The following is a 24,718-nucleotide window of genomic DNA, read 5'->3' as shown; positions in this document are numbered from 1 at the left end:
TAATTTAGTTTGAGTAGTTTTTGTTTAATGCTACTGGCTAACAAAACAATTATGATGAGAGCAACCTCAATGGTGGAAGTAACAAAGAAACTTTTCCTTTCTATTCTAAACATTTTTTAGGGAGTTTTGAGATAATAAAAAGAATTTTAAAAATTAAAAATAAAAAATAGTACAGGCGGTGGTTTGCAGAAAGTATAAAAAACTGAAAAGAGTTACATTTTTTCCATTGTCCGACTCATGGAATGAACATAAATTAGATATAGTTCATAAAATCTGCTGCAGAGAAATGTCATATAAACTATGAAGACTGTCGAGTTACCAATTAAATATGTGAAGTCTGGAATTTGAATGTTGTCTTAAAAGTTGAGCTCCTTTTGACCAGTTGTTGTGACTGGAAAGAAGGAGGTGAGTTGAAGGTCAAGCGTCTTTTAGACTTACTGCATGAGAAACTGAGGCAAGTGGCAGTGAATGTTGCTGTGACAAGGAATCAGGACTTACCAGGAAGACCCTGTAGGCATCTTTCCTTGTGACGGAGCCCCAGCACGGGTCTGTGTCGTTGTACTTGACACTTCCAGCGCTGCACGAGTGGTTTCCACTGTACGGAAACAAGCACAAACAAACAGAGCTTAAAGTTTCATCACTTTTTTCCCTTTTGAAACTGATGCACACACCAAATTGTCCCTAATGCTCATTTAAGCCTGTCTGAACTCTTATTACAGCTTGTCATGTCAAAGTATTATCACAAACAGGAGACCGATCCGCTGAAGGAAATGCTGCTGCAGGTGATACAGGTCGGGAAAACTTAGAGGGTATGATTCAAAAGCAATCCCGAACCCAATCATTGCTGCGTGACAAAGTGGGGTGGTGCTGCCCATGCTACAAAGAAGTCTGCAGCTTGTGCCTTCAGGCGAACAAAACTCCTTCTGAAGTCTCAGTTACGTCTCACATTTATTCTTGCTGGAAGATGAGCGGGGGTTTGACCACGGTGGAGGAGGATTTAATACGATAAGACAGCATCAGTGTGCTTTGCCAGAAGGCAGGATGAGGTACAACAGCTTTGATACAACAACAATTGTAAAAAGAGGGCAGAGTGACTTTTCTAACTAAAAAATCACGCTGCCATTTTTTTTTTTATTATGGATTAATACAGTAAAGCAGAAAATGAAAGAAACTCTTTTTAATATTTGTGCTGGGTCAAATGATAAGAGTCTGTTTTCACTAGAATACTTACGATTTAAAAAGAGATTTCGTTTTTGTGAATCTGTTTGTGATTAATTGTGATGCAGGTTCAGGTTGGGTGGACAACACATGCTCGACTGTCTCGTGACATAAATAAAAAACACTTGAATTGTTTAGTCTGGTCCATGCTCCATCCATTAGCACAGAGGAGGTGGGGATTGTGATCTATACCCCAGCCAGCCACCAAGAGGCGATCAAGACGCTTTGGCTTCTCTTTTGGCAGCCGTCATCTTTATTTAAAGTCTACGGACAAAATTAGGAAACAAAATCTATTTCTGTAATGAAAGCATTTGATGTTTAGTTTCAGTTTAGCAAAGCTGCTGTTTTTAGTTATATTTATATGTGGTTATGAAATCTCATAATAATACTTTGATTAGCTTTATGTTTCAAGTGCAGGAATTAACAATGAATGTTAATAACCAGCTATTATCAGTATTTTAATGCATTTTCAGATGTTAATGAGATCAGTAAAACATAAGTTCAGCTGCATCAAAACACAGAAGAGAGGATGAGAGAGAGCAGGAGAAACCAGCAGCAGGATAATTCACAGCACTGATAAGATTTAATTCCAAAAATAAAAACAAATTCAGTCTAGACAAGCATTTCAGCTCCGTATCAGAAAAGACAAACACACCTGTACCACATACCGCATGACCATTCACATACAGTGGCCATGTTGAGAGACAATAAGCAGATTGTTCAATGTGCAGGTGGCTACTGAGTTACAAAAATGCTACGAACAAGGAACAGCAATGGTGAGTAGTACGAGCGGGGATTTATTTTCTTGGAGCAACGGCGAGGTGGCGCGGTTACTGCCAGCAAGTGTAAGCAATGCTTTGCATTCACAGCTGGTAGTCAAGTCATGACTGATAACCTCCAATCAAGGAGAGAACCTGGGGGTCTGCCTCTTTGTTTCTGTTTGTCCAGATTAAGAAGCAGACTCGAATTTATCACGCCAAAACAGGGCCAGCTGAATTTACAAACTTCTCCAATTCAATTAGTGTGGACACCAAGTTTATTAGTTTCAACAAAGATATATTTAGAAAGTATAATACCGTGTGTAAAAGCTGAAAGTTTTGAAACTGTCTGAAACTATAAAAAAAATCCCTGTCAGAAAGTTTAACCATCACACACAAAAATATATCATCTCCCTAAAAACAATACTAAAGGGGGAACGGCTATTTCTGGTGTCCAGGCCATGAAGGGTAGAGTCTGTAACTATATGAAATATTTTATTCTCACTCCGTCAGGCCAACAGACTTGCAATAAAAACATCTCTGGAAGCAAGTCAACATGACTCAGACGTCGGGAGCACCAGCATGAGGTAAGCAGGCCTAAAGGCCTCCGTCAGCAAAGCTTTATTGTCTCAAACTGGAGTTCAGAAGGTGAAAGTAGGGCACAGGAGCCAAAAAGACAAAGAAGGATGTTCCAAAATGGAGATTAGCAAATGTTCCAAATGTTCTTGAACGAAATCATCTATAAAATCATTCCATATATATATATATATATATATACAGTATATATATATATATATATATATATATATTATAAATAAAATATAATTTTAATTCACAATAAAACAGAGAACAGATGAGATAAAATGAGCAATTAGTCTTACCAGGCAACTTCCATTAGTGATATAGGTACAGCTGCTGCGTAGATGGCCAGGTCCCCGTATAGATAGACTATGATGCAGATGTAGAACATGTTGACACCGACTGAAAGACAAGAATGAAAAAGATATGATAAGACATGATATATGATATATATATAAAGTTATTATGACTGAATGAGGGATGTGTGCCAACTTCAACTTAAATCAAGGTTCATAAAGCAACTTGACTTTTACAAGGTTACAAAGACGTTTTTCATCTTTGTCAGTCGTCCAAACCAGGGCCTTTGCAACAGCGTAGGCAAAGCAGAAAATCGACTGGCTCCCCGAGCCGAGAGGGGGCCCTTCAGAGAACAGCAGACTACATTAGTCCACGTCAATGTCAATTTTGTGAGAACCCCCTTGAGCCCCCCTCTGATAATAGCCCCCAACTCTCGGGAGATTGTTGTTTACATGATCCTATTAAAATTGATCTTAAATAAAAACCATAACAGTTTGAACAATCAACTTTTGTAGCAGAAAGTTAAGGCATTTTCTCCTGGGGCTCCCAAAGTCTCTTGAAACCCTTCTGGTCTAAAGGCTTAGTCATGAAATGTGGCTGGTGCACCATGAATCCCTCCTTCGCTTTTCTGGGACATCGTATTGGTCCAATGATAAGTATTATTAACATTATTATTTTGTAAGTAATCACTACATGAAGGAAATTTTACTCGTCAGCCATTGCTCTTCACAGCGACAAGCTCTTTACCATCTGCACCCCCTCATCCACACACTCGACTGGCAGGCCCGGCTCAACTGCGTTTGCCAAGCCAAGATGGAAAGCTCTCACAAACAGACATCATCACAGAACGCCACTCACTCATCAATCAGGCTCTTGAATTCTCAGAAGAGAGGGGAGGGGTTCAACTGTCCAACCGGACCCCTCAGCTAATTCATTACAGCCAAGGAAATTAGAGCAGTGAGTCCATTAAAAAGACATAAAAAGTGACCGATTTACAGCTTTTCAGGCTGCACTGATTCCTTTATGAATAAAGGGCTGGGGGTGCCTATCAAACAGTAGCAAACATATACGAAACTGGCAGCCTCATAAACAACCATTCATTTAGTTGTTGAAAAAAAAGCTGTTGATAGATTCACAACAAAAATACACCAGTAGAGATTGGAGGCCAGCAAATTAGCTGGTGCTTTAACTTGAGGTAAACTAATGATTGGTTTTAAAATCAGTCAATCTGGAGAACGAGACTAGATTTATGGTAAGCACGTGGGTAAGAATCAGGACGATTTAAAAGAAGACTCGATGCGTTTCAGAAAGATTCTTGAGTAGTTCATCGATAACCTTTCTTAATATTGTAAGTATGGTAGAGGTTCAGCAACAAAAAGCTGCAAAGCAGTCATTTATTTGGGCACTAGGTATAATGCATTCGATGTTGAAGCGATCCATGGAATATTGGTTGAACTCGCGCAGCAAGATACCGACTTGGGTTAATGTTTCTAAGAAATTTGGTTTAAATGTTATTATTTTATGTAATAAAAAATGGCTGATTGAAAGAGAAAGAGTAGAAAGTCGAGTAAATGTAAAATGCGTAGCTCATCTTTAATTCATGTTTTTGCCAAATTCAAATATCGTAACTCAATGTATGTCACCCAGTTATTTGGAGTTGTCCTCCCAAACTATTACAATTAAACACAAACAGACATAACCAAAACAAACTCTTTAGATCTTCTTTCGGGAAAATACTAATAATTTTCATTTAACCCTGAAAAAGTATTAAAAAAAATGTCTTTAATTTTGTGCTTCATTAAATTTATCCAAAATAACAAAATTACAGTTGTGATTTTTAGGTTTAATAAATCTGTTTTTTTTATAAGGATTGGTGGTTGTATCTTTTAAGGTTGAGACAATGAGAATACACAAGTCCCTCCCTTCGCTGCCTCCCAGTCCCGTGTGGCACAACATGGACGAGGCACATTAGTGTCTCAGTGGCAGATAGCAGGGACGGGACGTACTGTACTCTGCTGGCAAGGCGAGAACGCAGCGTGACCACAGGGATGCAGGCCTCCACAACGCTTTAACTAATATTTCTCGTTTAACCGAAGCTACAAGGACAAAATGCTGCAAATTGGGTCTGCACGTAGAACCCTGGTGCTTGGTATGGGTGTGAAAATGCAAAACTATACATCAACACTGACTGACAGCAGAGGTGACAACCTGGCTGTGAGGAGCGGCACGAAAAAGCTACTATTTAGTTAAGTGCACAATAGGGAAAGGCAGTTATATTATCGTGTAAAGACTCAACGCCCTTGATTTACTGCCACAATTGTATATTATATCATAGGAATAAGACAATATCTATGTAACTGTAATGTAAAGCGAGTCTTGTTTGGTCACAAATTTCTTATTAGAGCCATTCTCACATTTGGAGCTTCTGAAATTAGGAACTAAATGAATTTCAACACATTTACATCTATCTTCTTATATTAAAATTCTGCCTCTTGTGGGAACTTCAGAGTGTAAATCTGATGAATTGAGATAAAAAAATAAAATCTAAATTGAGCCTGTCCCAGAGGCGGCAACCTCATTAACAACTGGTCCCCAAAAACAAGTAAATAGGACAGTGCGGAATTAGAAAATGGATAATTTAGGTCTACCTTGACAACAAAGCAAGTCTGTGTGACAGAGGAATCATTAGAGTGAATCTCTTCGGCTGTGAATTCACTTTTGCACATCTAAGGATTACTGGGAAGGAGAATACAACTTCAGAACTTAGTCAGAGCCAGAGCACCACTGGTTTCTTTTTCTGCAAGGTAAGGCCGACTTTTGAGAGATTTGGCACATGATGAATTCGACATTGTTCATTTTAAACAAACATTTTGTTATTTCTTCATCCACGTCCTCATCTTCAGTTGCAGTAAGCAGCTCCAAGGTAAATTTTTTCACATAAGTTGTAATTATAAAATGGTATTTCAAGTGACATACTGCATTGTGGGGTTAATCACATTCATGTGAGTTGCCATTTTTCAATTTGTCCGATTGTGACACAGAAAGACAACGTTCAAGTTCTTAGGATTGCCGCCAAACCTTTGATCAGTTTGATTGTGTTTCCAACAGTAGAAATTAGAGAGTAGACTCGCTGTCAGACTCCAACCCCCACTCCTCCAAATATGGGTTAACACTTAAAAGCGTCACAATTTTGTTGTTTTGTCTATATTGGCAATACCAATTCTTAGATCTTGAGCAAGGAGAAATTTGCTTCCCCCTGATACATGAGTACTTTCTATACTACCGCTAGGTGATTCGTAATCTACAATGCATCAGGAAGCAGAGTTGAGGTCTGACAATTCGGAATAGTAACAATATAGGCTACACTCAGTTCTATTTTTACAAACAATTTAGTTTTTCATGGAGCATACTTCCTTCATGAGACTAAACTTGTGAAATCCATTTGTTGGCTCGATCATAGCTGTAGCCGTTAAAACATATACTCCCTGAAAATTAAAGTACATCTTTTATGAAGCTGACACTGAAAACTATTAAAGCAGTGGCTTATGGAAAATGATTGGGCCGCAAGCTGAAGCAAACATGTCCATTTATCTTCCCGGAGGCCCCTGCACTCCTGGATTCATTTTGCCAGTGCTCTCAATGCACAAGTATGACATTTAAGTAAAAGTCACTGAAGTATTAAAAATGGATGTGCCCCTGTTTGGTTCTAATTAGGAGACGCGCTCCTGGGTTAAAGCTGAGTGAATTAGTATTCGCTGCCGTGGTCCTCCGTATGTCAGGGGAAGGAGAGCTCATGTTGAAGAAGCGAGCCAGTTGTTTGCACAGCCGCTGTTTGAACCGCCACATCACGTCACAAGAGGTAAGAACAGCTGAGACGAAATGCTGATGCAAGGACGGTGTTCAAGCTTTCGCTCTCTTTCTGACTTTAGCCAAAGTCGTCTCCTAATCAACTTTCAAATCATCAATGTGAAGGTGACAGTAACACCTTTCCACAGTGGTGCAACCCCCCCCCCATCAACATTCCTGTCAGTGGCTGCGGGTCAGGCTCATACAACAGCCGTGGCCATATTCCAAATCTGCCGCACCGCTGCTGCTACCGCTGCTACATCAATTTCAGCCCAGGAGGAAGCAAACGCCCTCTAAGCAGGAGAGATGCTTTTAATTGCCTGCGAAGGTGCAGGACAGAAAGACAGTGTGCAATCACGCCCCCAGTTTATTACCTGTGAAGAGTTGGGAGTTGGTGTTTAAACTCTTTTAATGTCCTGTAAATCAAGCAGAGTAAATCGACTTGTTTGACTCTTTCCTGCCTTTTAGCTCCTAAAATGCATGAAAAACGTGTGTCTGCTGCGCCCCCCCCCCCCCCCCATTTTGTTATCAATTGTTCACATGTGTCTCCTGACAAGCAAAACCCCTTGTCATTCAGGGCAGTTTCCTGGAGATGGTTTGGATTAAATGTTCACTCCAACAAACCAAACCACAGTTCAGTTTGATCTGGACAAAGATTACCACTTTTGGTCAGGCTCAATTCTGGTCCATTTGTCCAGACCATGAACCCCTAATTCTGGTTTGGACTCAACTGGAAATCAGAGGGTCCGGACCAACTAGGTTGGTGTGAAAGTGCTCTAAATGATGACAACATTTGAAATATGCCAATTTAAAAATGTTTTATTCAGGCACCACTTTAAATTTGAAATGTGTAATGTTTTTTAACTGTATATATTTTCTGTTAAGGATTGAAGACCTGTAGCATGTTGTCAATAGGATGAAGCTCAGGTATCATATCATTACTAGAATCACATTTCAGTTGTGCAAACAAATTGTGGCCAGCAGGTCGGAGCTCAGCAGGTCTGTGTTTGTCTTCTCCCATTTCCCCATTCAGCGTGTGCTGCGACCTGAGCCTATCTCATTCATCTATGATTCACCGAGCCACTTTCCCTTAGCGTGGGGAGAGTGAGAAGAGGAGAGAAAACTCATTTCCTTATTAACAATCGATACCTCCTCGTGCCTCACCTGCACAATGTCCGTTTCATGCTGGGAAAGGTCATCAGCAAAGATTTTTTTTTTTTTTTAACAGGCGGGAGAGTAGAGTGAATGAGTGACAGGAGGGTGAATGGACGGGAGCACACTGCAGCATTGACAGCCTGAACTGCATGTCAACATGCACGAGTGGGTTCGGGTGTGAACACAAGCTGAGTGGACCTGTGGGTCTGTCGTGTGTGTGCGCGCCAAGTGCTCCACCTAGTGTTGCCATGCTGAATGACAGAAAGAATCGGCTCACACGACGTTGTAGCAGCTTTGACCTTTTACTGTTCCTTCATTCCTTCATCCTGTTGAGTCACCTGTATCTGGTTAGGAAGGGCTGCTCACCGTAATGCAAGCAGACAAAGCCAGAACAATGTTCTGATATAGAAGAGGAACGTGAAGCCACAATGTTTCTCTGTCTCTGTCTCAAGGTGAATTTACTTTCAATATGTCGTCCCATGTTAGAAGACGGTTCATTAGATCCCAGGTCATTCTAGTGGAAGCTTCACTATCATTTGCCACAAGCACAGGCAGTAACAACCCCTACCCACACAGACGTACACACACACACACACACACACACACACACAGTGGGGAGATTAACAGCCTTGATGGGGTCTGAAACAGGTAATTACAACCAAAGGCAATTAATCCATATAGAATTACATCCAATTAAACAGCCAGCAGCCTTCCTCTGTGAACGGACATAAAAGGAAAAAAAAATCTTTTGGGATTCATCCCACACAACCTTCACGACTCCTCCATAAATGTTACACATGGCTAATGCCGGTGGTGTCTGCAGCTAATTGAATAACGCCATGAGAGGAGCAGCTCGAGGCTAGAGGGATATTACCTTTGTTGAAGTACATGGACGCCATTTGGCCCATCTCCACCCGCTCCACGATGTCGAAATGATCGACGTGACCTCCTGACCTCTCTGCAAAAAAACATCCGCAGTAAATAACCAAACGCAGTGGAGCCACTTTAAGTGTCAAGAAACAGTCTGGTGATTTACATATATATATATATATATATTAGAGCTGTGAAAAATAAAGCGTTAACGCGTTATGATTAAATTACAGGATTAATTCGTTTGTTTTTTTTAACGCATTTAACGCATGCGCAGAAGGACCTTCCAATTCCGCCGCCTCTGCACTAGTCGCCGCTCTAATGCAGTCAGACGGCAGCTGCCATTCAAACAAACAAACAACATGGATAATTCTGTTGAACCTGAGGACCTTCTGGACGGGAAGATCGTGTTCCAAAAAAACAAAGATCGAACATTCAGTAAAACCAAGGTGATATGCACACTCTGCGAGAAGACGTTATCGTTTCACCGTAGCAATACCCGCCTAACCACCGCAACGCGAAGCATGTGTTGGTCGGCGAGGGGCGTTCAAGTGGAATGCGCCAAACCAGACTCACTCGCAGGACACATTGTGCACTGTCAGCTTTACTGTCAGAGAATTTGAACAAGTTAGTTTGCCTCACCAACTGGCTAAAGACCGAGTAGCTAAGAGGGCCTTTAGAGGCATTAGATTGTATCATGGTGTGGTTAATGGTTGTGTGACAAAAAATATAAAAAATGTCAACCATCCTATGGCTAAGAAGCTCAAATAATTTCTGTTTGATTTAAAAAAAAAAAAAGTTTTATTCAACCACACAATGGCTAAGGAGCCCGAATTCTGTTTAGGATGAAGATTATATTAATGTTCCATATGGAAAAGCAATGATAACTGCTGAAGAACTGCTGAGTTGCAGCACAAAAGAAAAGTTAAATGTCATAAATCTTGTTTTCACAAAAATATTCCCGAAAAAATCGGTAATGTGATTAATCATGATTAATCCATAGAAACCTGTGACCTGAGAAAATGACCCGTGTCATTCATTGAATAATCAGTGGTTCCCTGAAATAAAATGTGTTAATTTATTCGCTCTACTTAAACTTATACCAAAATAATATTGTGGGGGTTTTGGTAAAGCAAAGACAAATATGTGGAGATTTCAGATTGGTTCTCAACATTTTTTGTGTTTTATAGAAAAATAGAAAAAACATTTTTTAGTTAGTTGTTACTTATTATTGTTATTGTTATTTGAAGAGTAAAAACATGTATTCTGATGACCAACGAAACATCTTGACTAGAGTCTGACCGATTTATGAGTCTTTTAAGACATTTTGTTCAAATATATTAAAACTTTTATTGTACAGAATAAACAATGTAGAATATATTTGATGTATGTATGTTTACTTTCTATTTACAAATATTTGTATTTTCTTAATTCAAGTTCTGTTTACTTGTATTTGTGCTACTTATAATGAAGTTTATGTCAAATATTATTCCTTTTCTTTTTCATAATGGTTTGCTATTGGTCGGGCTCTAATCTTGATTATTTCAAAATAAATTTTGAATGAAAAACGTTTACACAAACGAACTTAAGGTGCCAATTTATTCAATGTATCCTCATCACTTCAACAAACTTTAACCTCAGCAGTGATGGATCAGAAAACAGTTACACAATTAGTTTTCTCGAAAATGATGGTGTTTCGAGTTTGATAGTTTATCGACTGTAAACACTGATACTCACGAACAGACAAGATGGGCTTCGTCTCCGGCTCTGATCGACCTCGACCCCCAACATCATCGTCTGAATACTCAGAGGTTGAGTCGCTGTCAGCAATCTGAGGGGGAGAATGATGATGATGAGGATGATAATGCAAGTGTGTGGAGCTCTATTTAACCTGCCTCTTTTCCTAATTTCTCTGCATAAACCGCAGAGAGTTTACAAGCTATTAACAGAGTGTTTATTTGCTATGTATGTGACACAGGGGAAGGCAACATCTGGAAATTACTACCAACAGCTGGAAAGCAATTCGGAGAATGAGGGGCGTCACAGTTTGCACCAATCACATGCTCACACATCGCTTATCATTTCTCTCGAGAATAATATCAATGAGCCGTCAGTGAACGTTGTGATCAGCTGAGTGAATACAAGACACTTGGACTAAGACACGATGAGCGATGGCAGGAGGTAACGGCTCTGTGACAAAGCGGATAATAATTTTACACTCCTATTGCAAGCAAATGTTTATTATTATTTAGCATTTATCTTTATTCTTTGGGTTTTAATAATTTTCATTTTATTTATTATTCTGTCTATTTTATTACTTGACCTTATAAAGTTTCCATCCTGTTTCAAACTTGTAAATCACTTTGTGACTTTGTTTATAAAAGGTGCAATACAAATAAATTATTATTATTATTATGAAATAAATAAATAGAGAATTAACATGGGACCAAATGGGGCACTTCAACACAACAAACTGTTTTAATAACACAGGAAATTCCAGAAAATTCCAAGAAATTTATTAGGGGATAAAATACCCTCAAAATAGAGCACTGCCATCAATTACATTATTTTTTGTAAGTATTCTTATTATTATTGTTTTGGGGAGAACATTTCTCAGTCCATTTTGGAGCTTTAACGAAACTATATAGTCACACTTTGCTCATACCTCCAGCAGAGGACAGTGTCTACAGCCAGTGCAGAACATAAAAAACCTCATTCATCTGTAGATTAAAAACACAGTCACGGTCAGGGGCTCCTGTAAAGATGTTTTCCCATCACCAGACCAGAGTTTAATACTGCTCTTCTAAGTTCTCTGCTTTTGACGTAATAATAATATTTCTGTTCAGAGGCTTTTGCTCAAGCTGAGAGGAATAAAAATCATTCAGCGGGAAACATTTCCAGTTTTCATCGGCTCTTGTTTTCCATTACTGGGGAGGGAAGATGCTGAGAGGAGTTCAGGAGCCATGAATCAAGGCCGAGTGTTTGGGGCTCAGGCAATTGTCCGCAGGCTCGTAACTCCTCAACTGGAAACCCACTGGCATTAACCAAGATGGTTTCTGCACCGTGGGAGACACAAAGTATTTTTCTCATTCAAAGTAAAAATGATTGAAGAATGCTCGGTAATCGAGTTGAGTCATACATGTCCTGTAGACGTGTGGCAGGAGGCACATTTCACTTGGGCTGGAGCTGAACCATAAAACACCCTTCTAAATAAAATTCAAAAAATTATAGTTTGTACATTAAAAAAGAATTTTCCTTTTGGGATTTTTAATCATAGAAGATGGAAGTTGTTTGAATTTTAACTCCAGTTCTCTAAGAACAACGACTATGTTGTCAACTTTGGATCAATATAACAAAGAAAGACAAAATGTGGATGAATTTTTTTCACAGTGCAGACTGCAGCTGCTTAAAGGGGACATATTATGCCCATTTTACCACAGTTGATATGGTTCTGTGGTCTTAATGAAATGTTTGTAATGTTTATTTTATTTAGAAGGGTGTTTTATGGTCTCTATCTCTCTCTCTCTATATATATATATATAGAGAGAGAGAGAGAGAGAGAGAGAGAGAGAGAGGGAGAGTCCCAGTCAAAAGTTTGGAGACACCTTCTCATTCAATGGTTTTTCTTTTCTTTTTTTTTTTCTTTCTACATTGTAGATTAATACTGAACACATCCAAACTATGAAGAAACACATACTTTGTGGGTTAATCCAAAAAAATGCTCAACAAACCAGAATATGTTTTATATTTTAGATTCTTCAAAGTAGCCACCTTTTGCTTCGATGACATCTTTGCACACTTTTGGTCTTCTTTCAATCAGCTTCATGAGGTGGTCACCTGGAATGGTTTTCCAACAGTCTTGAAGTGTTCCCATAGGTTCTGAGCACATGTTGGCTGCTTTGCCTTAACACTTTGTTCCAACTCATCCCAGACCATCTCATTTGGGTTCAGGTCGGGTGGTGTGGAGGCCAGGTCATCTGACCCAGCACTCCATCACTCTGCTTCTTGGTCAAATAGCACTGACATAGCCCGGAGGTGTGTTTGGAGTCAATGTCCTGTTTATATACAAATGCTGGTCCCACTAAGCGCAAACCAGATGGGATGGCATGTCGCTGCAGAATGCTGTGGTAGCCATGCTGGTTGAGAATGCCTTGAATATTGAATAAATCACCAACAGTATCATCAGCAAAGCCCCCCCACACCATCACACCTCCTCTTTCATGCTTCAAGGTGGGAACCACACATGTAGAGACCATCCGCTCACCTTTTCTGCATCTTAAAAGACATGGCGGTTGGAACTAAAAATCGAAAATTTGGACTCATCAGACCAAAGTACAGATTTTCACTGATTTAATGTCCATTTCCTTTCTTGGCCCAAGCAAGTCTCTTCTTCTTGTTGTTGTTCTTCTTCCTCAGTAGTGGCTTCTTTGCAGCACTTCGACCATGAGGGCCTGATTCATGCTGTCTCCCCTGACAGCTGATGTTGAGATGTGTCTGCTACTTGAACTCTGCGAAGCATTGATATTGCCTCTAATCTGAGGTGCTGTTAATGTGCGGTTTCTGAGGCTGGTAACTCTAATGAGCTTATCCTCGTCAGCAGAGGTAACTCTTGGTCTTCCTGTCCTGGGGCGGTCCTCATGAGAGCCAGTTTCATCATAGCGTTTGATGGTTTTCGCGACTTAACTTTCGCGACTTACATTCAACGTTCTTGAAATTTTAAGGATTGACTGACCTTCCTGTATTAAAGTAATGATGGACTGTCGTTTCTCTTTACTTAGTTGAGTGGTTCTTGCCATAATATGGATTAGAACTGTAGTCCATTAGGCCTATTCACTGTATCGAACTGTGCACCAACCCTGACTCTGCACAACACAACTGATGGTCTCAAACACATTAAGAAGGCAAGAAATTCCACAAATTAACTGTTTGAGAACCATTCCAGGTGACTACCTCATGAAGTTGGTTGAAAGAAGGCCAAGAGCAGCAAAGATGTCAGCAAAGCAAAAGGTGGCTACTTTGAAGTGTAAAATATAAAACCTATTCTGGTTTGTTTAACAGTTTTTGTTTACCACATAATTCCATATGTATTTCTTCATAGTTTTGATGTCTTCAATATTAATCTGCAATGTAGAAAGAAAGAAAAATAAAGAAAGCCATTGAATGAGAAGGGGTTACCAAACTTTTGACTGGGACTGTATATATATATATATGTATATACGTGTTGAGTTGAGCTCTGACAGCTTCATCCCACTCACTGAACTGAAACACAACTGAAGGTTGAATATTACCCATGATCCCCAGCTTCCTAAACCAGACCAGCTGCTATTGTAACAAATATACCAAACTGTTTAGAATTCTTCAAATATCAAAAGTTTCCCAACAGAATATTGGAGATAAATGCTGGTTTTTAACAACTTTTGAGTTCTTTTAAACTAATCTACAGCATTACTCTTGAACTTGGTGGACCTGACTCTGGAAATTGAAGGTACGACTATCAGACTGGGAATGAAAGAGGAAACATTCTGACAGAGAGAACTGTCCATCCAACCACCATGCAATAAAAAAGATTTTATACACACACTATAGATAACATCTCACCTCCTCCTGCTCTCTCCTTTTCCAGCGCAGCTGAGCGTTTGCCGCCGCCATCGCCTCGATCACGAAGGTGGTGGTCATGTAGCTGGTGAAGGGAGAGAGGGACGACCACAAGACAAAAAGAGACGACGGGTGAGCAAGGAGCTTTTAAGGACTAATGGTCTAATACAGATAATGCAGAGTGTCAGACATCAAAACTGTTCCATTTTCGGAACAAATTAATGTGGTAACTTAGTTGATTCATTTATTTTTTACACCAGAATGATCAATTATTCAAGTGTTATGGTAAAATGCTTACACCTTAACTGAGTATAAATATGAAAAGAGGCAAATCTATTGATTGCAGTAACATTTGCTGGTCACCAATGGGGGAAACAGAAACACCAACTACAAACTCCTGACGGAAACATGACGCTCTTCAGCTTCTGTGTTCACCAGCTGGTGTCTAACTGTGTCTGAATCAAGTGTTAACCCAGCCTGACGTCGCCCACTGGTTTGTGAGCTGATGTTTGAAGCCTTGAGATTGGCATTTAGTCCAACCAGTGGGGGTGGAGCCTGACTGAGAGCTTGAGGACACTGTACCCCCACCTACACCTGCGACCTGCTCCCATTGGACGGTACTAGCTGTCAATAACACAGTATCTATGCCCCAATGCATACAGGGCTTTATCGTCTACTTGACTCTTAATGGGAACATAATTTACAAATTAACATCATGCTGTATTGAAGAAGAGATTGAGACATATAATCCTTGGAATTGTTTACTGATTTTACAAAGCAAGGGAGAAGTAGACTCATTTTCTCATGATTACTAATACAAATGTGCTGATGACACGAGAGAATACAGGTTTCAGGCACTTAGGCGTTGGTTTCACTTTCCGAACCGAGAGCATACATCCATTATTAAATACAGTGTCTGCTCTATATATAAACAAAGAAATATATCAGATGTTTGTCTGAGGAGGTGGGCTTCCTCTTTGTTGTAGAAAACTAGGGTTCGAACAGGACTCACCTCATGAATCCTAAAAAGGAGATGAGTGCTATGCTGACCACCCAACCGGCTGCGGCGAAGGCTTTGGGCATCGTCAGAGCTCCGGTGCCCACGATCAGGTTGAACATAAACACCAGCCCAACCTGCGTAAAGGAAACGGAAAATGAAGTCTCCTACAAGTCTGACATGAAGACCACAATTTCATCCCCTACTGCATCTTGTGTCCTAGAATTTCAAATTCCGCCTGCGACAATCATCCTGATTTCTGATGAAGACAGTCATTGGGAAGGATGACAGAGGGCAGCTCCTCTTACCCTGCTCAAGTAGCAGAGTCCTTTAAAGATTTATGTAGTCACTGTGACCTTTGCCAACCAAAATCGAATCAGTCGCTCCTTAAGTCCAAATGTTTGTTTATACAAAATTTGAAGAAACTCCCTCAAGGGGGTTTTGAGATATCGCCTTCACAAGAATGGGATGTATGGACCGACAACCTGAAAAAATGGGTCCGGCCACTGGCAGTCATCAATGTAGAGATATAAAAAATGTTTGACCAGCGGAACTTAACATTTGTGGCAAAGTTAAGCTGACGTGGGCAAAGTCAGGGACAGCTGTCAAAATCGAGTCCAGACCAAAAAGAGGCCTTGTGTAAAAAAAAAGATGTGTAAGCAATTTTGTTTCCTCTTTATTTTTCACAGCACTTTCATATGCACTCTCATTGCTCAAAGAGCCATTAGACCTAGAGATTGTTCTTCATGCGTTCTCTTCCTCGTCATTTCACCAGTCAGAGTTTGCATAAATTATATTAGAAACCGCAGCTGACCAGACTCACTAACAACAGAGAGCCCGTCACTCTGAGTTAAGCTTCTCTTCATTGGCTTCTAGTAAATTTTAACGAGAGATTTTAAGATTTTATTGTGACTTTTAAGCTTCTCCTCAGTTCTCCTTTCTATTGGACTGACATGAAACTGTAGTCATTCATGAAATCATGAATCTTGAAGAACATAAAATCTAATATATTTAGCTGACTGATTTTTATGAGTGTGTGAAATTCTGTGCAGGTCAAATCAAATCTAGATCTCATGAATTAAATGTGGTTTGACAAGGGGCCAGTTGGGCTTCGATGAAGGTATACGCTCTGGAATTTCAGCTCTAAAGTTCTGTGATAATCTTCGATTTGCGCTAAATTCTTTCATATTGATTGCTTTCAATTCCAAATTTTTACTTGTAGAGCAACTATGAATAAATTAAAATATTCTATTATGTTAAATAATGACTCTGTCCTGTTCTGTCCTAGATTTAATAGTCAATGATCTGTGTTAATGTAGTGCTTTTCTAGTCTTGATGATAACTCAAAGCAGTCTACAGTCCAGGTTTTGACAAGGTATTTATCTATAATGAGCATTCAGTTTATTATTCTGCTCAAGATAAGTATGTAATATAGAGCAATCTACTGCTATGTAAAACTTTAAGAAAGTCAAGAGAGGAGAAAAGTAGGAATTTAAGATCATGAGCGGCTGTGGTATTCAAAATTAGATTTTGTATGCTCTCATACAACTAATGATCACAGTTGTCATTGGATTTTGACAACCGGTTCAACACCTGTAGACAAAATGACGACAGCTCTTGATATGTGTTGCCATAAAAAGTGCTTTTCAAGAGGTAAAACAAGTGACGAGAAGAAAACTAAATTCATAACTTTCATAAGTCGTGCTCAAACTTTAATTTGTCTCAAGTCTGATACATCCTCAAAGCTCCAACCTACTTTGGACTTTATAGACAAAACACATTCTTTCGGAGCTTTTATCTTATGTTGCCCAGGTTGTTTCAATGTGATCCCTGAACTTGGTGTGATCAGAAAGATTTGGGGAATCAATAACATGATTCCACAAGACACTCACAAAGGCTGAGTAGGGTTCCCCGGTCTCTGTAATTCCACCCGCCATGGTCGATGACACAGGTCTTCACCTGAAGGAGGAAAAGAAAACACAGCCAGGTAACTGAAGCCTGCCATATTGACTTTCTTTAAAACTGATGTTGCTTTATCGACATAAGGAATGAAACAGTTACTGGTTTCACATTTTACTGTGGTAAAATTCCTAACAGTTAGTTGGATGGTATAAGTGTTTGATTACCATGATAACCATGGTGATTTAGTTGGTACAATAGCCGCATGAGCTGCTAGTGCTCATACACTGTCGCCAAATTGCGTGCTTTAACAAAACTGATATTTTGTACCGACTCTCAGATATTCAGGGTCAACTCGACAAGTCGGCAACCTTCTCTGCTCCACTGTGGCTCTACTGTGTTGTGTTATAGGCACATTTGATTTACATAATTAAGGTTTCATTTTAACCTGCATCAGGGGAAATTTTTATTTGAAAACCAAAAGCTTCTTGAGCAAGTTAAAGCCTTAATGTTGCACATTGATATGGCATTGGTACTAAATCATTTATATCAATAATTCACATGTTTAAATCTAATAATTGTGAAGTTACTTCAGTTTGTGTATTTTTGAGTACTATGAGTACTTTTTGAAAATTGTTTGCACATTTGAACATTGATAACAATCATAAAACATCAGTGTTTCAAGTCTGAGTGACATATTACGTTCAGTATTGTAGAATCTGTGTGTACAGGACCCATGATGGAAAAATAAGATGCACAAAAAAGAAATGGAGAAAGAACTCTCGTATCTCGTCTTTACATTTAATGATTATGTTAACGTTGACTCAAAGACAACCGAGATAAAGATTTGATTCAAGACTTTTCTAAAATGTTAAGACCCATTTTTCAATTTGGCATCAATATGCTTCACTAATAATCCACCATATGACGCATATTTCAATAAAATAGGCGTTGTTTAGTGCTTGTTTTACAAATGTCTAAACGAGTCGTGTGACAGGGCCAGTGTGGGGAAGAAATCCTTATTTTATTTAATTATAAACAGTATTTTAGTGTAACTAACTAGTGTAAACTTGTGTTTACGTGTACAAAGTTGTGTGACTACTGATCTGGAATCTATTCGCTAACGCGCAGGTTTGGTGAAGCTGTGTGACACACTGTTATACGGGTTATTGTGACTTTATAATAAATACAAAGAAATGTGTTAATCTTGTGTAGGTTAGCCACATATGGTCGTTCACTGAAGACAGATACTGAGACTGCTTTACCTCACTGCTTCCAAGTCCACTGTGTCTTGCTAGTTTAGCTGCTGATCTAGCCAGGTTGCTCCAATGCTGTCAGTCGGGGATCAGCTCCTCACTCGCCGGGTCTATAACCGCAGAGTCTCTTTGCTAACATGGGCCGCTCCGCTGTGACACAGCCGGAGGTAAACAGTGTTTGTGGGCTAACAAGGCTCCGCCATTGGGCTAACAGACAGTGAACTCACCAGGTCAGCTGACCTGCATCAACACACTGTTACTTCCTGCTAACACACACTTGCACTTCCGAGACTTGCTTTCAAAGTTAAAGCTTTTCTCTTCCTGTCAACGAAAAAGCTTGTATTGTAGAGTCCCCAACATTTTTTTTTCGAATCACGTAATTTATGCATGTTTTTTCTTTATCATCATTGTCACTATAATTTTAGCGCTACAATAAAAATAACGTGCTTACCACATGATTTCCATTACACCACTTTTATTTTGAATTCCGGATTTGGTTTCAACACGCCCCTCGCTGCTGCTGCGGTTATCAAAACCACTTTCTCAGTATGTCCTGTCACATGACCACAGCATATGACAGGCTGTTTGCAGAAGCATCACCTATTCTTCTGTTTGTCAGTGTCATCATTGCATCTCTCAACTTTTTTTATTTGTAGTTTCTGGGCGAGAAATAATGATCATTTGATCATTTAAACATTTGAAGTCAACAGGGGCCCAAAAACTAATTTTTGCCTCAGTGTCTCCACGACTTCGAAAAACTTTGACTAAGCAGCTTTTTATTTGGAAAAAAAATTAGTGCATGTATTTTCACCATTTTATTATGTTTATGTTGATATATTAATTAGGCATTATACAAGTAAATTATACGCTTCATATTCAGGCCGATTATAGCTACCTACTCTTTCTTATTTGATACATAGCTTCCAAGCCACTCCACATTGTTGTATACCAAATATCCTACAACATTGAGAAAATAGAGGACAAAGTACACAGAGTCTATGATTTGAGCCAGTCTTGTGTAACGTCCAGGCTTTCTGTCGTCTTTGACGTGTCGTCCGGTTTCCATTCGAGCCACCTTCACTTCCTCCAGGATAAGCATCAGCAGCTCAACCTCACTGGGCTTCATCACTGGACCCAGATGACCTCGCTCTTCAGCTGCAGAGGGGTCTGTGTGGCAAACAGGATTCAAAAGAAAGTTACAAGTGGAGTAAGCAAGACCAAAGTAAAAAAAACAACAACAACTCGAATATTGAAGGAAAACAATTCAGAGAAAGTAAGTAAGTAAGCAAATATTCATTTTTCAAAATTATATACAGTCTAAAATTGATAAATAATGAAATAAAATTCAATTTATAATAAAAGTAGTATAAAATTTGAATAGTAATAGCACCTGAAACACAAAACGTACCTGTGTTGCCTTCCAGCTGAATTTCCACTTCCTGGTTATTAACCGCGTTTTGAGCATTGTTTCCACAGCAACCATCGAACCCCAACAGAAAGTCTATCAGCATGGCCTCCAGGATGCTCAGCCCCACCAATGCGAAAACCCACACACAGAAGCTGGCTGGAACAAACATGCACATGGACATTTCGTGGTGATGGTTGAGGGACTAGGGAATGCATTATGTCAATGAGTGACCTCACAACTATAGAGAGAAGTGTTTGTGTGTTTTTTGTGTGTGTGTTTGTGTGTGACAACTGACCCATCAACGGCAGCTTGGCTTCAGTGGACGGCAGCATATCCTGAAGAAGGAGCAGGAGGACGGAGATTGACAGGAGCAGAGTCACTTTGAAGCTCAGTTTTTCAACCCTGATGAAAAATGACGCCAGATCCAGGATCAGGAAGTAAAACAGGGGCACGATTAAATTGATCACATAAAGCATTGGCTTTCTCATGATGATGACCTGAAATAAAAAATTTGAAAAAACGTTAAATTATTTAGGCTAGAAATAAACCTAGTTGGACGATGTGGAAATAACTATGTTCTGAAATATTCTTACCGTGTATATGAGCCTGCTCTCAGCTACATTTTGTTTTTCAAGAGAATCATAAATAATTGTCATGTTTAAAAGTTCCCATTCTCCCTGTGTGATCATTATCAGCTCAGAGACTGAAGAAAGAGTTTCTTGACTGTTGATTGTTCTCAGAATCATAGATTCCGCTGTGTAAAAAAAACAGAATAACTACATTAAATATGTTCTCGTGGCTGGAAAAAACAGACAACTGATGTGGTTTTAATTTACCGTCGTAGTTCATGGATCCAAATGTGATTTTACAACGCTGTGTGTCAAATGGGAAGAGGTACAGTTTGAACTGACAGGTGGTCGTCAGCCGCTGGCGTCCGCTTGCGCTCACCCACCCATTAGATGTCAGAGTGACCAGAGGACTGTTCCGAATGGTCCCAGTGTCAGAAGTGCTGAACGGAGGAAAAGGAAATGGAATATTTCAGAAGATTTGTTTCAATCTCTCACAAGGATTAAAATCCCAAATCAGTGTTAGTGTTCTTTGACATTACATTTCATGTCATTTGGCAGACGCTTTTATCCAAAGCGACTTACAATTATTGCATTCAACTCTCTCTCTTGACCATTGACACGACTATAAAAATAACCCAGGATATTAAATAGAATAATGTGCGCTTTATTTTTTCAATTTGTTATTATGTGTCTACAATTTTTGGAAGGAAGGGAGGAAGGAAGTTAGAAGTTAGACGTTAGAGAGGGATAGACACAGAGAGAGGGAGAGAGAGAGAGAGAGAGAGAGAGAGAGAGAGAGAGGGAGAGTGAGAGAGAGAGAGAGAGAAGATTGATAGTTACTCCTCTTGAATGGATACATCTGGGACCCAGAGCATGTTCCTAGGAACCGTCAACATTTTAATTCCACAAAAGTTTGAAGAATTCCAGTTCAGGAATTCATTTCTCCAGCTCTGAGAGGAGACAAGAAAAGGCTCAGGTTGGAGAGTGACCAGATTCAAAGAGCTATGGCAGTGAACCATGCTCCTGAAGTTAATGTATTTAGTGAAATGAAAAGTATCCATGTTTCATGTGAACGTCCAGATTCTTACCATTTGTGTCTGGACTTGAGTGGTGACAGTTTGAGACTTTTCATCCTGCAGACAATCAGCAGCACCATGGTGAGCACTCATGAGAATTAACAACAAAAACAGCCACGTATCAAAAACACACCAACATGTTTTCTTTATAACTATACATACTTGTACACTACAGTGAATAAAGCTGGTAAATAAATGTAGAGCAGCAAAAGGTATTTATTCTAAAGTATAAATAAATGGAAGCATTTAAGTGCATTAGGAGCAGTATAAATACATTTAGATATAAAGTCAGTTTGGCGGAAGACGCTCACCACTTCTAGAATACCAAACAGCAGCATGTCCAGGGAAACAACAGTTGTTGTGGTCCAGTTTTTCACAGGTCTCATTATTGACAGAGGGGAGTCTGTTTGAATCAGGTTCAAGTGAGTCAGGAGGCTCAAGTACGAGCAGTCCGACATCTCACTACTGGAGACACCTGCAGCTGAGGAGGCAACGAGGAAAACACAGAATCTGATCCCTCAGGAGGTCAAACAGCAAAAAAACATCTCAGCTGCAACAAAAAAAACAAGAATTTATGTTAATTTTATAACTCACCAGTGACTGCAAGTAAGGCGAGAGTCATCAGCCCTGACATGACTGTTTGCCCTCAGCTCGATGTGTGCGAACGCTTTTTAACTGAAAAAAACCCACCCACTCAAACAGTGGAACAATAGAAGATGTACGTGCGGATGTAATGTCAATAAGAGTTATTGACCTCATTGTCAGCTTCTCTTTGTTCCTGAACAGAACAGAGCAGAGCGCAGAAGAAATCAGCTGCACATGTCTATTGTCGACCTGCAGCTGAAGCAAAAAGTCAACATGAGGCGCATCTCAGCGAATCGTCAAGAGGGAGGGGAGAGATTTTTTCAGAAATGTACACTAGAAATAAAAAAAGTACAAAATCCATACAGTTACTCAGTGAAACCAAGAGAATGTTAATGGAAAAATTTTAACAGATTCTCGAGGCGTGTTCTTACATCAAGCATTCACAGGCAAAAAAGGGTTTGTGAGGTCACAGTAGCCCTGACCTTTGAACTCTAAAATGTACCAAGATAATCCTCGAGTCCAAGTTGATGTTTGTACCAGATGTAATTACTTCAAATGGCTGTTCCTGATATATCACATTCACAGCAACGATACATCGACCTTTAACCACCAAAATAAAATCAATTGTGAATGTTTGAACCAAATTTGAAGAAATTCCCTTAAGACGTTCTTGAGATATTGTGGTGACTGAAGTAACTGACCAAAAACACTGTCTCTGGCCACTGGCTGTTAGTCGCGCAGTAGCATGTACATATATTAAAAAAAAGAAAGGCATGTGACCCGAGATGTTTCCAGGTTTTTAGTTTAAATATCTTAAAATGTAAATGAAATACCTGAACATTTAGTTTTCAGTATTTAAAAAAAGCAGACAACCACTTTACCTGTTGCGCAATAATGCTTTAAAAGTGATACCATAAAATGGTGTGCCTTTTCGGCATTCAATAAATCAAAATAAAATATAAAATATTAATATTAAATAATAACTTTATTTGGTTAAAGGTACTTGGGGCACCACCCTTCAAGGGAAGGGAAAAGAAAGTGAGTGTGTGTGTGTCTATGTAAGTCAGAGTGCTTCCCAAAATGTTGGCTGACCAAAAGCTCACACCTTCCTCAGCATGCTTTCAAGATGGTCGCTGGCCACTTGAAAGTTGAGGCCCCCTCTCCTTCTGAAGTGGTTTTACGACTGGTAGCGGGGGAAGATTCAATTAGCTGAAGAGATATGTGTGTGTCTGTGTGGATGCTAAGTTAGACAAAGAGTGTAGACTGAAATGCAAAGAATGACCGTGAAGAGCATTACAAACTAACCTTACTTTCGAATAACTTATAACCAAAATATCACAACACATATCAAACTTATAAACACCACACATAATCAGATAAACAGTCTTGCTAACCTAGTATAATTGTTAAGCCCAGTTGTGTTACCCATCCGTGGAAAAGGGAGAAAGGAAGTTGAAGTTCCGTTCGCAGTTCTGTGAAGTCTTCTGGCTGGTCGTAAGGTTTCTGCCTTTGCGGTTGTGTTGAACTGCAGGGCTCAGTTGCTGGTTCAAAGTCCTCCTGCAGGACATCGAGTCACTACTAGGAGTTTGGTAGAGCTTGATTTGAGAGGAGGTTTCCTTGATGAGATGAGCCGGAAGCTGCACCTTTGCGCTCCTCTCGTAGATGGGAAGAGAAGATGTGAGCTGGAGCAGCCAGGCTTCCCCCTCGGCGATGCAGGAGAAGAGGCTGGCATTCTGCCTCCTTGGAAGGATTGTAGAAAAGAGAAAGAATCGGGGGAGACCTGGCCTTATATTGGCCCTGTGACCTCAGGGGTCATGGGGCCAGTGTGACCAATTGCAGTTGACTTTTGTGGCTTTTTCATACCTCTCGGTGAAGTTGTCCGGAACAAAAGGACCTGTCGCATCCTGGGAGAGTGAGTTCCTTGGCTTCCTATTTCTCCGGAACAAAGGGAACATGTGGTTCAGGCTTTTGAGTACCCATGAAGGCCGAAAAGGAGGCCTGTGGTTCCACAAAAACCATGTCCCAACCAACATAGACATTTATTGCAGGCGGATCTTTCATTTTAATTATCCTTTTTATTATGGACTTCACCTTGATTCTCCCCCCACACACATTTCAATTCCTAATTTGTAATATTCACACAGTTCATAGTCAGCCCTATTCTGCTTTATTACTTTTTTCCATGTCCACCATCATGTTTTCTTAGTTGCTGTCATCTTTACTTCTGATTCTTTTATTGTATTTTCCTCCTGAACCTTTTTCAATACTAACATTAAATTAATTTATCTACATGTTCTTTTCTTTGTCATGTAAAGGACGTTCGCTCAACTGCTGTTCTTATTTTAATGAACTTTATCAATAAATCTGACTTGATTAATAACGTTGTAGTTTTGTTGTACACTGCACCTGCTGTACAATTCGATGATTTCTCACCTGAAAATAAAGGAGTAATATTGATTCTGGTCAGATTCATAATTAACACCAGATAGACAACGTGTCTCCATTTTCTCCCATTGTACAAAAATGGAGCCCTTGGATACTAGGATACTTTGAATTTTGAATCTGGTCCAATGTCCCATCTGTTCACATGGAGAAGGCAGGGTTTATGAC

The 24,718-nt window shown here is 39.7% G+C and overlaps 2 protein-coding genes across 3 annotated transcripts in view; both read right to left on the bottom strand.

The window, feature by feature from the left end:
* tmem104 (transmembrane protein 104) overlaps nt 1-18,730 on the bottom strand; it is a 62,566-nt gene extending 43,836 nt beyond the window's left edge. Inside the window, exons 1-8 of the mRNA XM_053443001.1 lie at nt 18,480-18,730; nt 17,208-17,274; nt 15,331-15,452; nt 14,322-14,403; nt 10,461-10,554; nt 8,728-8,811; nt 2,858-2,957; nt 499-595 (exon numbers count right to left, since the gene is read on the bottom strand). Coding sequence (XP_053298976.1) covers nt 499-595; nt 2,858-2,957; nt 8,728-8,811; nt 10,461-10,554; nt 14,322-14,403; nt 15,331-15,452; nt 17,208-17,252 — 624 coding nt within the window. The 5' untranslated portion in view covers nt 17,253-17,274; nt 18,480-18,730. The remainder of the gene's footprint in view (nt 1-498; nt 596-2,857; nt 2,958-8,727; nt 8,812-10,460; nt 10,555-14,321; nt 14,404-15,330; nt 15,453-17,207; nt 17,275-18,479) is intronic.
* A 198-nt stretch (nt 18,731-18,928) lies between these two features.
* LOC128459269 (5-hydroxytryptamine receptor 3A) lies at nt 18,929-22,158 on the bottom strand. 2 transcript variants are annotated; one of them, XM_053444393.1, is made up of 9 exons: nt 22,118-22,158; nt 21,835-22,004; nt 21,536-21,580; nt 21,288-21,397; nt 20,715-20,887; nt 20,472-20,632; nt 20,174-20,375; nt 19,879-20,034; nt 18,929-19,637 (listed from the first exon to the last, which is right to left on the bottom strand). In XM_053444393.1, the coding sequence occupies exons 1-9, from the start codon at nt 22,155-22,157 to the stop codon at nt 19,366-19,368; spliced, it is 1,329 nt and encodes a 442-aa protein (XP_053300368.1). In that variant the 5' UTR covers nt 22,158; the 3' UTR covers nt 18,929-19,365. The 2 variants fall into 2 exon arrangements, with proteins under 2 accessions (XP_053300368.1, XP_053300369.1); XM_053444394.1 differs by lacking the exon at nt 22,118-22,158 and having other exon boundaries at nt 21,536-21,611; nt 21,835-21,972.
* Between the last annotated feature and the right edge of the window lie 2,560 nt (nt 22,159-24,718).

This window comes from Pleuronectes platessa, chromosome 16 (assembly GCF_947347685.1).
Source record: "Pleuronectes platessa chromosome 16, fPlePla1.1, whole genome shotgun sequence".
In the NCBI taxonomy this organism is placed as follows: domain Eukaryota; kingdom Metazoa; phylum Chordata; class Actinopteri; order Pleuronectiformes; family Pleuronectidae; genus Pleuronectes; species Pleuronectes platessa.
This window is presented reverse-complemented; position numbering and strand designations above follow the sequence as displayed.

Bases quoted from the DNA above. Each gene is read 5' to 3' on its own strand.
- LOC128459269 (XM_053444393.1), bottom strand. From the start codon at position 22,157: ATGTCAGGGCTGATGACTCTCGCCTTACTTGCAGTCACTG. The intron at 20,376-20,471 runs GTAAGAATATTT...TTTTTATTTCAG, and splicing joins AGAGCAGGCTCATATACACG to GTCATCATCATGAGAAAGCC. The intron at 19,638-19,878 runs GTACGTTTTGTG...TTTGCCACACAG, and splicing joins TCAGCTGGAAGGCAACACAG to ACCCCTCTGCAGCTGAAGAG.